The 19,019-nt window shown below is 36.8% G+C and overlaps 1 protein-coding gene across 13 annotated transcripts in view; it reads right to left on the bottom strand.

The window, feature by feature from the left end:
- Positions 1–19,019, bottom strand: part of SLC9A9 (solute carrier family 9 member A9) — a 693,980-nt gene that overhangs the window by 483,800 nt on the left and 191,161 nt on the right. For all 13 annotated transcript variants that reach the window (XM_023260486.2, XM_023260485.2, XM_019810605.3 and 10 more), the window contains one exon: positions 17,702–17,778. In XM_023260486.2, coding sequence (XP_023116254.1) covers positions 17,702–17,778 — 77 coding nt within the window. The remainder of the gene's footprint in view (positions 1–17,701; positions 17,779–19,019) is intronic.

The raw sequence follows: 19,019 nt of genomic DNA, 5'->3' as shown, positions 1-19,019 counted from the left end.
GCATCTCAGGTCTATAGACAGCACTTCCAATAGGATTATTTTAATGGCCTTTCCTCTTATAGCAAAGTTGTAAAACACTTGATGTGTCCTAATTACATTGTCTGAAGAGTACTAACACTATTTAAACCATGTTTCAAAGTATCATCTAAATAGATATGAACAACTCAAGGTTTATGTAAAGTCCCTTTCATCTTGTGAAACTTTAAAACAAAGATCTCATAACTGTCACTGAATACTGAAATTCTTCAATATGGGAGAAATGGAATAAGAAAAGACTTTTGGAACTATATATTAATGCCTAAGTATGTCCCTTGTAAACTTATCCATTTGGGGGGCAGAAAAGAAGAGAAAAAGGAGGCTTAGAAATGTACATAAGAAAATATCTTTAAAAATAGCTATATTTTCCTAATCGGATATATGGAAAGTTAGTTAAGTTTAGAAGGCAAAAGAGAAAAATCTTTGGGGAGACTTCTGTACTTTTTTTTTGTCCAACAGGAAAACCAATTTCCTTACAAAAAGTTATTCTTTGGAAGTAGCCAGGCTGAACTGCACATCAATCGAAGTAATAGATCAGTTGAGTCTAAGAAAAGATTAGAGACACAACTCCCAAAAAGTATAATTTGGGCTGCAATTGAGTGAGTTAATGCTGGTTGACTTGCAGGCTTTGTGTATGTAATTTCCTCTACAGATTACCTAAATACAGTTTTCCAAACTTCTGTGAACATAGCACTATTACCAGTGTAGTGCTCTTACAGTGACATCAAGCTATACTTCCAGTGTCCCTAAACAACTTCACTGGATTTATATTCATTTCTAGTAGATCTGGCTCAGGGATGTGTTTGGGGGAAATCTCATATCGCAGCTGACTTGATGTGCAACTGAAATAATAGATGTAGAAAAACAGTTCATTAAAAATTGAAAGTGGTACGTTTATGTGTGTGTGTTGGTATGTTTAGGTGTATATATACAGTATAGGTAACATACCTATTTATTTATTTATTTATTTATTATTTATTTATTATTTATTATTATTTATTTATTATTTATTTATTATTATTTATTTATTTATTTATTTATCTCATTTATCGTTATTATTTATCTCATTTATCATAAGTCTCAAACATCACTTGTTGTAATGAGTGCTTAAAAAGACTATAGGTTTCAAAGGATGATTATGAAAAGTATTTACAGAGATCTAGGAAGTAGAAAAAAATAGATACCATGCCCAGTTTTGACAAATACTAATGAACAGTACATGAGAAAGTAATTTAACTTCTTCAACACTCAGTTTTCTTATCCATTAAATAGGATAATTTCTGTGGTTACCTACCTTATATGCTTAATGAAATGCAAATGAAAACACTTTGTGCTGAGGAGGAAGAACTGTGAAAATAGTATATTTTGCCTATATTTCTAACACTAGAGTATCCTTCTTATATAAACAGGCCATTCTGAAATTCTTTCCTAAAGCATGGGACATCCATAGTAACCACTTTCATTCTTCAAAATGAGTCTCCATTTACTTTCCACTCTTAGAGGATCATGTTTACCTTTTCCTACATTCTTAATTTCTCTCTGCTGGGATAAGATTGTAATTGTATTTAGCCCTGTGAAGCACAGTGGGTAACTTATCAAGTAATCAGGGTATTGATTTCTATAGAGGCCTTAAATTTGTAATCTAGAATAAATACCCTTTTTGTTACAAATTAAAAGCAACACTTTGATAATCATGTAAGCAATTTATCTACATATGCTAGAAGCCATTATTATCATGGCAATGTAGAAAACGATCGTGAGAAATGTGATTATTGAATCATGGTCAACTAATTTGACAATACATTATGATCTTTTCAAGAAAAGCTCTTATTCAATCATGACTTTGTCAATAGGATAGTTTGGACACTTAAAGAGAACAGGCAAGGCCTTCAAGAGGGCTAATATCTATTCTGTAAAATAGAAGAAATAAAGTTTAACTTGGGCAACTATGAAAGTTTTGGTCTCACAACACCTATGCTAAGGGATTAAGAAGGAGGCCACCATACAGGTAAGGCTAACCAGAGGAAGTTTCCCTCTAGCCATAAGAGTCCAGCTCCTCGTGCTATTCTTCAGACCCCTGATACAGTTATAGAGATGAAGTGTAGTAGAGCCATTGCCAAACTGGTCAACCAAGGTACTACCACTGATATAGGCCCGGTGGACTTTGGGAATTCAGGAGAATCCTAGGTTTAAGTAAGAACTAAAAATCTCTAGTTTTCATCCGGTATTAGACCACTGGGGATATAGAAAATACCTGGTACAGTCTATTTGCCATCAAAGAAAGAGGTTGTGTTAAAGACTTATCATGTAGGCATTCTTTTCTTTTTTTTTTTAATAACAGATTTTATTTTTTGAGTAGATTCAATTCACATAAAGATTAAGTGGAAAGTTCTCAAAATCTCAAAATACGTACCCATATAGTTCCTCACTCCCACCCCCCAGTTTCTCCAATTGTTAGCCAATATTGATACGTCATTATTAATTAAAGCCCATAGTTTACATTAGGATTCACTCTTTGTCTTTTGGACATTCTTTCTTAAGAACCCTAAGCTTCTACTATAAATTAACAAAATATTCAGTAAGAGTTGATGCTATAAATAAGAATACTTATGAAAATGTTTTGCTAAACTCTTTAGCATTCTAAAGAAAAATAAGAAATTGTTTTAATAAAGAAAATGTGGTAAATTTTATTATGCATATAAATATATTATTATGATAAGAAAAATTTTAATGAGGAGTTGGGCTAATGAATGAGCTTAATGCAAAATAAAGCACATGGTAGTGAATGGCACAAAGTAAAAACTCAATAAATGCAAGCAACTGTCATCACTATAGTCAATACTTCTTATAATTGTAGAACTTTTTTAAAGAGGGGACCAAGTGATATGAGGAAAAGATTGTGTAATCTACTTCACAAAGTACTGGAACAGAGGTTCCAAAAAAAAAAAAAAATCCAGTCAAAATCAGGTCAAATTCATATAGATGTTAAAATCACACTTACAAATTGGTGAAAGGAAATGCAACCACAGGAAAAATAGTCAAGAATCATATGAATATAAAGATTGTAGGTACTATCATCCAGTAGCAATGACCTTCAAGATTACACTTGCTCACTGAAGCTCAAACCATGATGTCATCATTCATATTCATGATTCTGTTGATAATGTAGCTTGCCTTTTGGAAACCTTTATAGCTACCTCTCATGCAGTGGGAATTAGTAAGTAAGGGAGAAATAGAGCAATAAAGCATCTCAGAACTGTAGTTAAGATTGACTTCTATTCCTTTTATTGGGGCCATTTCATTTTAATGACATCAGAGTGTAATTGCTAAATCAGGTTGAGCACCTCCCACACTGGTAGTGCTAAAATCCTTAGACCAGAACACTGGGAATTTCTCACTGTGATGGCTCTGTGTGCCTGACTAACAGTATTCTACTAATTATCTTCTACATAATACACATACAATATTTGACCCAGACATGTGCACAGGCACAGATTACCATATAAATCTGGTGGATATAAATTGTAAAATTAATTGATGTGGTTTAGTTTCAAAGATGCTTGAATAATATGGATTAAATGCAATTTAAAGTTATCTTGATTCTTGTAAGTAAGTCTGTCCTTACTAAATCCTAAGTAAAGTATTAAATCTCTCTACCAGTTTGGGAGTGTAGCATAGCAAATTCACCTAGGGGTTTTGTTAATATGCAGATTAGGATTCAAGAGGTCTCGGGTGAGACCTAAGACTACATTTCTAACAATTTCTACATTTCTCCAGGTGCTACTGATGCTCCTGCATGTCCAAGGATGCAATTTAAGTTGCAATGCTGAGTATAGCACACAAGCTCTGGAGTCTGTCACACCCTGGAAGTTACTTAAGCAATCTGAGCTTCAGACTTCTCAGTTAAATGAAGGGAACAATAGAAGTATCTATTTCTATTCTTTGTTGTGAAGATGACATGATATAATAAATGCAGGATGGTAAGTTCAAGGCCAGGAACATAGAAAATAGATTTTAAAATGCTAGCTCTTGTTGTAACTTTTGTTGTTTCTATTAACCCCTTGTCAGTGAAAAGATATATATTTCTTAAATCTTTTCATTAATTCATTGATTCACTTGGCAACACATTAACTCTTATTGACTCTTACTAAAGGTGAGGGCATGATAACTAAGAGGTTAAATCTACTAGGGAACATAAGACAAGGATGGAAGGCAATAGCACATGAAGTCCAAACTATACTAGATTTGACAGTCAAATGCACAGTGAGCTTATGGTTAAAGCAAAAAAAAAAAAAATTGATAGCCACTTAGACTGGCCTTTATTTCTCTAATCTGTTCAACATCCATGCTTTGTCAGTTCCATCTCCCAATCTTCTCTCACATCCAACCAAACAGTCTCTGGTTTTAAACTAATATCTCCTCCTAACTGCTCTGTTGCATCTTGCCTTGACCCCCTCTCATCCATTTTTATATTCTAGTAAGAGTGACCTTTTAAAAGAATATCTCCCCCATTTAGCACTCCACAGCCTATAGAACGATGTCCAAATTCCTGAATAAAGGTTTCAAGTCCCTGGGCTGACTTCCCCCTCCACCATCTTTATCTCCTACTATTACCTGTCCATGCTCTGGCCTCCCTAGACAAGAGGCACATTCTATCCTCTCTGCCTGAAGTGGTTTCTCCCAGATTTTTGCCTAGCTACCTCCTTTGAAATCAATATAAGATCTCAGGTTAGCAATCATTTCTTCAGAAGCCTCTTCTGACCCCCTCAGTGTGCTCCCACAGCCTCTTCCACCTACCTCGTCATAGTTCTTATCACACCAGACTCAACCCTCAAGCAGATGCTCCACATCTATTATGATCTCTTTGTACCATTTACTTCTTGTTCATACTCACTGAAGTTGTGCTTTTCTGTGTGTTTGTGTGACTCCTTCATGAATGTTTGCCTCCCTCATAGACTATAATCTCTAGGCTAGCTGGAACTGAGCCATTTTCTTACTCATCAAGACTGCTAGGGGCGCCTGGGTGGCTCAGTTGGTTAAGCGGCCGACTTCGGCTCAGGTCATGATCTCTCGGTCCGTGAGTTCGAGCCCTGCGTCGGGCTCTGTGCTGACAGCTCAGAGCCTGGAGCCTGTTTCAGATTCTGTGTCTCCCTCTCTCTGACCCTCCCCTGTTCATGTTCTGTCTCTCACTGTCTCAAAAATAAATAAAACGTTAAAAAAAATTTTTAAAAAAGACTGCTAAATTGCAACACTCAGAAAATAAAATGTTGAAAATGAAACTACTTACAATATAATACAACATTCTAAGGACTAAATTGAATAAAAGTTGTGCCTGATTCTTAGAGTGAAGACTTCAATCTTTATTGAAAGACTTAAAGAAAACATAAAAAAGAGGTATCAGATTTAAGAACAAAAAAAACAGTATCATATATATGTTAGTTTTCCCTAAACTCATCTCTGGATTTGATGTAGTTCTAATCAAAATACAAACACAGTGAGTCAAAAACTTAGATAAGATGGTTCTAAATTTTTTACAATAAAAGAAAAAGATCCAAATAGTTATTATACTTATAAAGAATAATGTAGGGGAGGTGGTAATATTTATCCTATTAGATATCAAGAGTTAATTGCTAAAAGGTATTAATGATTAAAATAGTGTGGTATTGTCACAGCACTAGAGAAACTGATCATGAAGAAATCTGACAATGGTAAGCATTAATGAGGATGTGGTGCGATGGAAACACACCTACTGGTGGGGATACCACTTGGAAAAACAATTTGATATTGCACATCCCACTCCAGGTTCACTGCTTAAAGAATCTTTTACATGGGCCCCAGGGTTCTTGGACAAGCAATTCTGTTCATAGGAGAATAGGTACAGTGTGGAAAATTCACGTATTTGCATATGATCAATAAAAGTGAATGAAATATTGCTGAAAACCATAACATTGGTGAATTTTAGAAAAAACATGAATGCACAAAGAATCAAAGTTTAGAAAACCCATGACAACAGAGAGTATGGTACTATTTTTTTTTTATAAAAAATATATAACATGGAAAAACTATAAATAAAATTCAGGATAAGATTTACCCCTGGGGATGGGATAGAGTGGAGAATATGGAAGAACATACAGATAAGTTCAACAGTTTGGGTAATGTAGTTTATAGCTTGGTGAAGAATTCATGGGGCTTCCATTTTTAAGAAACTCTTCAAGACCCTGGAATAAATCCCCCCCCCCACAATAAAATCCATGTGGCATACTTCCTTAACCTTATTTCTTCTTAAACTGTTCAAGCAAAGTGAATAAGCTGCCAAGACCAAGCTTTTGCCATCTCCAAAGCTATCTCCATTCCCAAAGCACCATCATCAGCCAGATGAATGTAGATGTAAACCTGACTTGACACTGACAGCCTTTGACAAGGGAAGTGTAGCTATGGAAGAAAACCCCTCAGCAGAGATGCTGTTGCATTTATAGCTGATATGGCCACAGTTCCACCTCCACATTCTCTGCATCACTGGTGGTAAAAAGAGCAACTGAAGTTCTCAAATTAAATAAAACTTCTCCATAATTGCCAGCTTTAGCTGATCAAGGGCCAATTTTCCAGGAATGTCCTCTGCTTTAATAACATAAAATCTTAGTGAGCCATGCTCTCTACCTTACCTTTTGTGAGATTTATTTATTCTTTTTTAAATTTTTTTAACGTTTATTTATTTTTGAGACAGAGAGAGACAGAGCATTAACGGGGGAGGGTCAGAGAGAGGGAGACACAGAATCTGAAATAGGCTCCAGGCTCTGAGCTGTCAGCACAGAGCCCGATGCGGGTCTCAAACTCACGGACCGCGAGATCATAACCTGAGCTGAAGTCGGCCACTTAACCGGCTGAGCCACCCAGGCGCCCCTCTTTTGTGAGATTTATACATATATCTTTCCATAAAAAAATTATATCCAAACATAGAGTATTATAAGATACTTCTTAGTAAGTCATTTAAGTCATCAGGCTAGGAATTCATTCTTACTGGTTCTGGAATATCAGGAAGTCTAATAAATAGAGGAAGCCAATGAGTTAGGCCCTCTATAGTTGACTTGATTTTCCATCATGTTTTCCTTTTGTAGCCACAGGTTTTATTCCAGGTTCTGAATCCCATTTGCTAGTATAATCTCTTGCTTTGAAATCTCTGAAGATATTTTATAATTACTTCCTGTGGCACTTTATTTGCAAATATGACCACAATAATTCTTCCCATCCCTATATGCATACACCTTTGTGATGTGACTTCATCAGACCTTCCATCAAGGGCTGAAGCCTATTTCCACATGTCTTGAATCTTGCCTGCTCTTGTGATAATCTGACCAATACAACATGGTGAAAGTGATATTGTGTGACTTCTGGGTCTGGGCCTTAAGAAGTCTTGCATTTCTGTTCCTATCATCTTGAAATGCTTCCCTGAGACCATCATGGGAAAAAGCCAGGGCTAGCCTACTGGGAGATGAGAGGGTACACAGAACAGAGGTGAGTCCCCAGACCAACCAGCCAATAGTCAGAATAAGCCACCAGACATTTGAATGAACCCATCTTAGACCAGCCAATTCTAGTCAAGCCCTAGATGACTGTGATCACATGAAAGACCCCAGATGAGAACCACAGAACTGCCCAGCTGAGTCCAACCTAAACGGTTGAGCCAGAAAATTATGAATAAAATGGTTGTATTGAGCCACCAAGTTTGGGGAGTGGTTTGTTACAAAGCAATAGGTAACAGATATACTTCCCTTATTTTTTTTTATCTTTTATCCAAATGAGGTGTGGTGGTAGTGGTGGTGGGTGGTGGTGGTGTGTGTATAAAAGCTGAGCTCTTCGATCAGAGTTTGGACACATTAAGGAAAATGTTTGAATCTGTGCTTGAGGGTACTGAAGAATGACTGTAAACTGGGTAATTCCAAGACTTGAATATTTCATTTAAAAGGAATCCTATAGGCAGAATCTTTTAGTATGGATTGCTTAATAATGAGACTTCTCAGATATATTCTTTTTCAGAAAGAATATATTTCCACTATTCTTATACATTTTTCTTTCGTCAGTAGCCATTTCTTATTTCACATCTACAATCTAACATGTTGGGTTTTTTTTTTCCTTCTACATGGCATTCAACATTTCTCTTCCTAATTTGGAGTTAGGTTTTATTTTCTTTCCTCTTTGATTCTTTCACAGTTTATTTTTCTCTGTCCTGTTCTGTCATTCTTATCCTTGACATCTTCTAAGGGTGTAATAGAAGAACTGGATTGGTGACTAACACAAAGATCCATATGGCTCTGACAACTCCTTTACCTCCAAGCTACTTTTCTGATGTTCTCCACAGTCCTTCTGTCCTACCTTTTGTTTCTTTTCGTCAAAAACTTCACTCCCCTCTCTGCTGCCAGAAATACAGCCTATGCATGCTGTGATATGGATATGAGAAACCACACTGCTAAGCAGCTCAGGCTATACTTGACAGATTAGAGATTATTTTTTTCCTATTTGGCTGTGTCAGGGCAGCAGTATATTTATTTTTCTCTTTGACACCAGTGACAGTTATTACTGTGCCAGCTCCCAATCCAGAGAATAAATGAAAGCACAGAGGAGGCATGGGGCCTTCCAGTCTGACTCAACACAGCCTCCCCGAGCTCTGCTGTTTTGCAGCCTACTGCAAATGGAGTCTCAGAGAGCAGCAGCCCAGACACTGTCTCATGGGATGGTGAGAAAAACATGTTTGGGAGGCAGGAGAAGAGACAGAGGAGAAGGAAGAGAGAGGTGGAGTACAGAAGAGAGAAGAGAGGAGAAACATAGGACTTTGTGGTTGATAAGCATTAACCAGGGGGATGCTGGCAGATACACTCTTGGCACTTTTGCCTCCCTGCTACCGCCTGCCAAACTGAGTTGTTCTTATTAAAATACACAAAGAGAAACAATAAAAGAATCAGAGTTTCCCAGAAATGGAAGTAAGCAGTATAATCAAGCAGAGTTTTCTACTTGTTCGCTCTTTTATTTTCTTTTTAACATAATTGACACATGCAAGAGAATATATTGAAAATATATGCAAGTTATATTGAATACCTGCAAACACACTCCACTCCAAGAGCCAGAATATTACCAATAACCTATCTCTTCTATATGTTTCTTTCTATCTCATTCTTTTCCCTCTCCCCCAGAAATTACTACTTCCCTGAATTATGTCTTTTAATTCCCCCTCCTTACTACACATATGCATATATGCCTTCTCACACAGAATCATGCATGCTTAAACAATACTGATTAATCTTGGTCATTTATAAATGTTGTCATGCTACATAAAGTCTTGGGACTTGATTTATTGATCTTACATGAAGTTTCTGAGTTCATCCACACTGTCATAAGCAAGTTTGTTTCATCCTTTTTTTAAAATTTCTTAATGTTTATTCATTTTAGAGAGAAAGAGAAAGATAGACCGTGAGTGGGAGAGGGGCAGAGAGACAGAGGGAGACACAGAATCCAAAGCAGGCTCCAGCTGTCAGCACAGAAACTGATGTAGGCCTCGAACTCACAAACTGTGAGATAATGACCTGAGCCAAAGTCAGATGCTTAACCTACTGAGCCAACCAGGCACCCCTATTTCATAGTTTTTGCAGCTGGGTAATATCATGTTATACAAATTTACTTGCCTACTCTCCTTTTTTTTTTAATGTTTTTTTAATTTATTTTTGAGAAGGAGAACAAGCAGGGGAGGGGCAGAGAGAGGGAGACAGAGGATCTGAAGCAGGCTCTGCGCTGACAGCAGAGAGCCTGATGTGGCGCTCGAACTCACAAACCATGAGATCATGACCTGAGCCAAAAAAAAGACACTCAATCGACTGAATCACCCAGGAACCTACCCATTCTTCTTTTAATGAAAAGTTGTTCCCAAGTTTTTGCTAATGTGAACAATGCTGCTACAAATATTTTTATACATGTCTCCTAGTATACATGTGCAAGTGGGTCCCTAAGGAAAATACTAAGAAACAGAGTTATAAGGCATACCAACATGTACAAAGTATATAAGAATATAATAATAAATTTTAAAATTATATACTTATAGATATATACATTGGAGTAAACTTATAAAAGTTAAAAATAACAGGTAATCCTGAAGAAGAGTATCTTTTTTGCCTTATCCTGTTAAGATACAAAGACTTATAATGAAGCTGTAGCAATTAAGAAAGTGATATATTGGGGCAGAGATGGATTATAGACCAATAAAATAGAATTAAGGGTGTAGAAACAGAAGCCCCAGTAGATAGTACAGAAAACATAGTAGATCCTGGGGAACAGTAGAACTAGACAATAAGTGATGTGAGAATAATTGGTTATGCATCTGAGGGAGAAAAATTGGTTGTCTATTTTGTAGCATATATAAAAAATCAGTTCTAGAAAATGAACTTACAGTAAAAGGCAAAACTTAAAACACTTTAGAAGAAAATAGGTTTCTGATTCTGGAGTAGGAAAGATTTATTAAACAAAACACAAAAACACAAAATGCTAACCATAAAAGAAAAAAATAATAAATTTGACTATATTAAATTTAAGAACTTCTTTTTTTAATGTTTATTTTAGAGAAAGAGAGAACAAGTGGGGAAGCAGGGGGTGGGTGGAGAGAGAGAGAGAGAGAAAGAGAGAGAATCTTAAGCTAAGCATGGAGCCTGATGCAGGTCTTGATTCCATGACCCTGGAATCATGACCTGAGCTGAAATCAAGAGTCAGATGCTCAACCAACTGAGCCACCCAGGTGCTCACAGAACTGCTGTTCAATAAAAGACATCATGAACAGGGGCACGTGGGTGGCTCAGTTGATTAAGTGTCCAACTTCAGCTCAGGTCATGATGTCACAGTTTGTGGGTTCGAACCCCTACATCGGGCTCTGTGCTGACAGCTCAGAGCCTGAAGCCTGCTTCAGATTCTGTGTCTCCACCCCCACTTTGCTCCACTCCCACTCATACTCTGTCTCTCAAAAATAAACATTAAAAAAAAAGACATCATGAGCAAAGTAAAAGCACAAGACAACAAAAACTAGGAGAAGATATATGCAACATATATTGCTGAATATGGATTAACATATAAAGAAACAGGGCAAATCAATGAAATATTAAACATATAAAGAAATGTGGTAACTTAATGAAAATATGACAAAACAACTCAGCAGGAAAATATAGAAAAAACTTGAATAGGCATCATATGAAACTATAATCAACTTCACTAAGAATCTAAGAATCAGGGAGGTATAAATACAATATAATTTTACTACTATTAGACTGCCAAAAATTAACAGGAAAAAATGTACAACCACTTTGGAAAATGATCTAAATTATTTTGTAAAAATGAATGTTCATTTGTAGACTCTATCATCTGGCACTTGCACTCTTAGGTGTGTGTGTATATATATATATATATATATATATATATATACACACACATATATATATATACGGGATGGCCACCAAGTCTATATATAGACTTTATGACCACCCTGAATGCAGCCTAGAGGCTTCTTCAGCTCTAATTAAATATGGATATATATAAAATCCTTCCTGTCCCAACTATCTCTGCTCAGGCTCTTGAAAAACATACTAGTCCTTTGTATTTGTAGATTGCAGTTCCCTAGGAAATCTGAGTAAACAGTGAAATCTATGCGGACTCTCTTGCATGAAAAATTTGTGGAGAGTTTAAAGGGGTTCATTGCCTCCTTAAAGTCCTCTGTACCATTTCAGGATCTGTGTTTTCGGATTAAGAACTCTCCTCTGAGTCATTCTCTTTCCAGGGCTAGAGTTCAAGGAACTGAGGTATGGCTTGGCCTCCATCTAGGAACTATACTTCTTCAGGTTTTGATTTGAGACTAGTAAATGTGTTCCATCTTCCAGATTTAGGAGTCAGCATTTTGAGATACTCACTCATCATAATTTATGCTAGTCAAGAAGAGAGTAGCAGTGGGGGGCCTGGGTGGCTCAGTTGGTTAAGCATCTGAGTCTTGATTTCAGATCAAGTCATGATCTCACAGTTATGAGATCAAGCCTGGTTTTGAGCTCTATGCTGAATGTAGAGCCTGCTTGGGATTCTCTCTCTCTCTTTCTCTCTCTGCCCCTACCCCCCTTCCCAAAATAAATAAACTTAAAAAAAAGAAAGAAAAGAAAAGAAAAGAAAAGAAAAGAAAAGAAAAGAAAAGAAAAGAAAAGAAAAGAAAAGAGCAGCAATTCCAGAACCAGTGCTAAGGGCACTTAGGCCTAAAGATCCCCAGGTCAGCTGGCATGATGACACCAGAAGGTGGAGCAAGACCTTCCACAAGGCCCCTTCACCCATATGCCTGATGGACAGGTGGACAGAGTGTCAGGCACAGCTTCTGTGCCTAAGAAGCCCAACAGGAAAACCAATACTTCAGAGGAATGTTGATAAGAATAATAGACACATCCTCACATTTATGAATTCAGGTTTTCTAGAGTGAATTACCCAGAGTCCAGGAATTCTAACCAAGTTAAATGAATAATATCATTCCTTCAACCACTTGCATTAGGAAAACACAGGTATCATTTCTACTTTGCAATTATATTTATAGCTTATTCTTAAATATTCAGATTTTTCATAATTGTTAGCTATTGTGATAAATGTAAGAATGTGAAATTATTGAGGGCCTGGTTTGTCTGACAGATATAGTTATTAATTGCAAAGCACTAGAGAAATATAAAGTATCATATTAGGAAAAAGAGCAGGAGATTCTAAGAGTGTTTTGAAGTCAGACTGACTCCACCATTTACTGCCATTTACTTATCGGGCAATCTTGTGCAAATCTCAACTTCAGCATCCTTCTATGTAAAATAAGAATAATAACAGTACCTACCTCACAGGAGCACTGTGGGAATAAAATGAGACAGTGTCTATAGAAAGCAAAGGCACATGGGATGAGATTTAAAAAAGTAAGCTATTTTTAAAATTAACACCCTATTCTTCACATTTAGATCCATGTCTATTTCTCCCAATATTTTTGAAATTATGGAATTTGTTTTAATTCCTCACTAACAGAAAAACTAAAAGAGTATTACTTTTATTATTCTTAAGGAAGCACTTCATGGAAACCAAAGAATTCTTTTTTTTATTAAAAAAAATTTTAACGTTTGTTTATTTTTGAGACAGAGAGAGACACAGCATGAACGGGGGAGGGGCAGAGAGAGAGGGAAACACAGAATCGGAAGCAGGCTCCAGGCTCTGAGCCATTAGCCCAGAGCCTGACGCGGGGCTCGAGCCTGACGCGGGGCTCGAACTCGTGGACCGCGAGATCGTGACCTGAGCCGAAGTCGGACGGCTTAACCGACTGAGCCACCCAGGCGCCCCATGAAACCAAAGAATTCCAAGGACAAAATGTATGTGCTGACAGAAAGCATTAGGTAGGTTGTCATTGTGATGATACATCTGTATCATACATAAGGGTAGAGACATAGGGCCAAAGACAAAGGAATAGTCTCTAAAGATGAAGGAGATGAACAGAGAAAGATTCCAAATACATGGGGTTTATTCAAAAACAGAGGTGTATTTAAGATTTTTCTTATATGATAAGACGAGGAAAGGACTATAAAAAGGTGGTTCAATTCTTTAAGAACATTAAAAAAATTAAAATTAATTTTTTAAGTTTCTCTGATTTTACTGCAGAATAGATTTATTAAACTTTCTCATAAATATAAAAGATGGTTTACATCTAATTTCTGAAACATGAATTAATAAAACTTAATTAAGAATTCTTCTCACTCACATGGATTCAGTGATATCAATTCCTATAAAGCATCTGAGTCCATCTAAAACCAACCTGTAGTTTGATTAGATCCAGTCATTATCTACATAAGACCATGGTCCACCAGCTCAGTTTTCATTCATGGCCCATAATCACTCTTCATAGAATTTACATTCTCAAAAATTTCTGATCCCAGACTTCATTGTCCTGTGGCAGCTGACTCTCTAGCATTTCAGTTCCCACCCTCTCTTGCACAGCTCTATGAAATCTGCCCTCCAACTTTGAATCTTATGTAATACTCCCTACACCCACCAGGACTAATGTACTTGATGGCATGGAGAAGCCAGGTACCTCATCCCTCACCATTAAATGACTCCCCAGAATCTATCTCTTCTATGAAATTATTCTCAGAGTCCAATCTATGACTGTCCTAAATCTCTCTTTCTGCCCATTTCATGCAAGTCTGTGTATATGCATAAACCTAGGCATTCTTCCTTCCTCTTAAAAATGTGAATTCCTTTTGAATGGGATTCCCAACTAAAAATCTTTCATATCTGTGAGAACTCCTGTGGGACTAATGAAGAAACAGGTGGCATGTTAGTGAATATTGACTAGTTCATTTAATTTTATTTTTAGTTTAATATTTTAGATTTTATTTTTAACTAATGATAATAAATAGAAGTAAAGCACATTTTTGGCATTAAGAATTTTACTCTGGAACCAAACTATTTCCTTACTAATGCCAGCTCTATTACTTACACCATGTGCTCTCTAAACCTCAGCTGTTTCAAATGTTAAATGAGGGCAATAATAGTATCCACTTAACAGGATTATTTTAAGGATTAAATTAAATAATCCATGTAAAGTACTTTTAAAAAGGGCATACTACATATCAAGTATTTGATGAATGTTGTGTTGTTCTTATTACCTTAGATTATCAGGAAAGTATAACCAGTCATTTTCTAAGGTTTGAGTGTACATTTGAATCACTCATATAATGAGAATCACTAAATTATATAAGTGTCAGTTAAGTCTTAATTCAAGTTTGTACCTTTCCTTCAGAAGTTCTGAAATTGTATCTGGTGATCAACAGCATAAAAATAAATTGTTTCTTATCATACAGCACCCAAAACAATTGGAATTGCCAATACTCTCTTTATTTCTGCCCTTAGGACAAGTGTGAAGTCATCTATCACCTCCTAGAGGTTTAATCCATTAGATACTCCAATTGCTGTCCTATCTGACTTCCTATTATTAGACACTGTCTACCCTCCCTTTCCCTATTCCTTTGACTTCCAGACACATGTCCTGCTTGTTTTCTTCCTATATCTTCCCAATACTTCTTAGTCCTTTGTGGTTTTCTCTTCCCTTTCTTCAGATAATTTTGTTGCCCAGGTAACCTCCTTTCTCACTCCTAACACTTGCCTTGGATTACCCCATTATCTCTCAAGATTTCAACATATTGATGACTCCATGTCCATCTGTACTGTCACTGTCTGAGGCCAGGCCCTCATCGCTTCCAATTTAGCTTATGAAAATTGCCTCTTAAATGGCCTCCTGGCTGCCATCTTTTCCCTGCTTTAAGATTTCTCCTTCACATAACCACCAGAATGACCTTCCTGAAATGTAATCTGACTTTGTCCTCCTCAAGCTAAAGCTCCTTTCCCTTGCTGGATAAGACCTTAAGAAGGAACCCTAATTGGGGGCACCTGGGTAGCTCAGTTGGTTAAACATCCAACTTTGGCTCAGGGCATGATCTCACAGTTCATGAGTTCAAGCCCTGCGCTGGGCTCTGTGCTGACAGTTCAGAGCCTGGAGCCTACTTCCGATTCTGTGTCTCCCTCTCTCTCTGCCTTTCCCTCATTTGTACTTTGACTCTCTCTCTCTCTCTCAAAATAAGTAAACATTAAAAAAAAAATTAAGAAGGAACCCTAATTGTTGTTCAGATTATGCCTCGTTCAAACAAAAGCCCATGGTTCTAAAAGTTTCCCTGGGGCTGTATTTTTTTATTCAAATCACTTTCCAGCACAAATCATTGATTGCAGCCTTAAAATCAGAAGAGGTTATAAATTCCAATAAATGAATTTTACCAGAATTTTACCAGAATTTACCAAATTCTCAAAATGAATTTTCCTAAACTGAAATTTTTTAGAAAAGTCAATTATATATATACACACACACAGTACATTGTTGTTCTTTTTGAAAAAGAGATTATAGAGTTTTCATGATGGTGAAAGCATATAATATAAATACATACACTTAAATATACTTAAAATCAGTTAGACAAAGAAAATGGGGTAATAATGAAAACTGACTACTCCATAATTTAACAACATTTTCCATAAGCTTAGATTTAGATCTATTATACATTGTAGATCCTCATATTATAGAACTGCTAACCATCAATCTTTGCTAGAAAGTGATGAACACTGTTAAGAGTCCACACATCTCAGAGCCTTCTGTCAATGTATATGAACAATGTAGAGGAATGTATAAGAATTCCAAGAGAAATTGCTAAAGAAAGAGGGGATGATAGTAAGACCTGCTGAGTCAGAAGCCAAAGTCTGGATTCTGTCCTGTCTATGGCCCTACTTCATAAGACAACTAATTAGACTTTTAAGATATTACTTTTTTCATCTTCAGAATAGGGGCTTTAATTGCACAAATCTCTAAGGCCCTTGTCAGCTTTGAAATTTGAATATTAGCTGCTATGGCTTATCCACAGAATAGAACAACTCTCCTCTAAACATGCTTTGAGAAGGATAAAATCTATATTTGCCCCTTAGTCACAGTTTAAAGATCTCTTAGGTGTCCAGACTTAATGAGGTTCCTCAATCTATATTCCTGTAAGCCTCCACCTTCAGGTGCTAAAATCTTTAGCTTCTTCATCTCTCTAACTATGCTGGACATTTTCATATAATGTAGCCTGAATTGTTCTAGGCTTGAATCAATAAAAATTTAACAGAGAACTCAACATAACCCACACCCCCTGCTTTCAGGTCCAAGTAACGATACCTCCATAGTCTTCCAGTGACACACACTAAATACTTCACAAGGAAAGAGCTGGATAAGTAATTAGTGTGTGTGTTTTAGCTCCAGTTTCTTGCATTAGGGTTATAACATCTGTATGCAGTAAAGTTAAAGGGTAGAGTTGGCTCCATCAGACAATTTCAGACATCCACACCATCACGGTCATAGCAGCTGACATGTTTTTTGCAGTGGAGATTTAATGTATTGGATAGGATTATGAGTGAATTGGATTGGCTTCACCATTTTGTATCATATTTTGCTTTATGATGAGCTGTAAGCCAGAGTCTATATAGTTAGACTTGGGGGCTTAGTAACATAACCAATAAAATATAGTGAGGAAAAAACAAGGCAGCATTCTAGAGTATATCAAATGAAAAGCCATCCCAGCATTAAAAATTCTGCTGATATTTGGAGATGTCTGTCTCAGACTGCTCTCTTATAAATTTTCCCTTAGAAAGCACACCCTTGCCATATAGCTATTACTGTACTCTGTCAAATACAGGTAGGGTCCTGCAAAGAAGATGAAAAAATAATGCAGTGTGTTTACCTGAATTATTCAAGCAAAAATAAAGGAATGCAATGTGCTTTACTTAACTCAAGCCAAGATCTCTACATTCCCTAAATCAGAGGTCCAATACTCACAGAGAAAATTCAGCAATCTGATTACAGTTTGCTTTGATTTGTAGCCTTGCAAGCTTAGAATGGAATCAGAAAATATATACACCTTGGAATGGAATCAGAAAAATGTGTAAAGATGTGATATACAGAAAAAGGTAGACAATTCACCCTGTCAGTGTGAGTCCAGAAGTGTGAGATTCCTCCCACAGATGACTGGCCCCACGGCCACCTGTAACTTGAGCTCCAAAAGTCACTTACCCTATGACGATACAGGAGATGGCAGTTCCCAAGAAGGCATATGTTAAAATAGATCCTAAGTTTTGAAAAAAGTGTCTCTGGGGAGAAAAGAATAGATTTTATATAGTATGTCCATATTTTTTCTTAGTGTAACAGTAAATAAAGATAAATGTATGCATTTTTACAGGCCCTCCCTTCCCTCACTGTTTAGGCAAATTCTGGTTTTGGAACCTTAATTCCTGGCCTTATTGCACAAATAAGGTTGAACTGATTTACACTGCAAAGGACAGAGGTTTCTCAAAGAAAGGAGGAAAAATGCATCTAGAAAATGACAGGGTAGAGATGAGAGAAACGACTGCCAGGACTGGCTGGACCTGAGAGAGAGAGCAAAGGATTGGGCCAATGTCCATGTAGAACTCTGGCATGATTAACAGAAAATGAAGTTTTTAGGAAATGTTGTTGCCAGTGAAACCCCTTTAATATTTTAAAAATACTATCCTGAAATATTTTAATTGCCTTTTGACTTATTGGATCTCTGACTTCTATTTCTTCTGAATGCAATGAAACAAAACCTTAATCACCTACAACAATTTATTTTAATGAGTCACACAAATGATGCCTAGTATTAGGACTGGGGATAAGGAAGGATGAGGTGAGTAAAACCAGCCTTCTAAGTCTTCTCAAAGGTTGGCTTGGGAAAACTCCCTTCCAGTTGTGTAGTTGGGAGCTGAGCAGTTAGAAGTGACAGCAAGAGGGAGCGTGGAGTACACAAGAAAATAGGGTCTGTACTGCAAAAGCCACCTGGCTGCAGGCACTGACAGGCCAAAGGGAGGAAGGCCCCTGGAGTCTCTGGGGTGGGGAGCAGGGAGCAGAAAAGCAGCCGCACTACCTCTGCATCTTGAAACCCACACAGGCCAGAGCCTCAATCTGCGGCACAGGAGATGATAGCACTTAAACTATCAAGGGAATTACTAACCTGTGAAATGTGCACATTCAGGTGATACTTAAATAATGTCAGGCGAAAGCACAGAAGCAACAAAACTGGATTTCCTCTCTATGAGCATCAACAGCTGAGTATTAGCAAGGCACCTTGAGTTTTTACCCTAATTGATAAGCCCAACGTCTATCCCAATTAATAGCTAACTCTGGTTACAATCATCTAGAATGATATTGTTCAATAGAAATATGATACAAACCATGCGTGTCATTTAAAATTTTTCTAGTAGGCACATAATAATAATTTTTAAAAAGGCAAAATGAATTTTGATAATATATGTCTTATTTAACCCAATATATCTGAAACATTATCATTTCTACATGAAATCAATATCAAACATAA

The sequence above is a fragment of the Felis catus genome, chromosome C2, assembly GCF_018350175.1.
Source record: "Felis catus isolate Fca126 chromosome C2, F.catus_Fca126_mat1.0, whole genome shotgun sequence".
Taxonomy (NCBI): domain Eukaryota; kingdom Metazoa; phylum Chordata; class Mammalia; order Carnivora; family Felidae; genus Felis; species Felis catus.
This window is presented reverse-complemented; position numbering and strand designations above follow the sequence as displayed.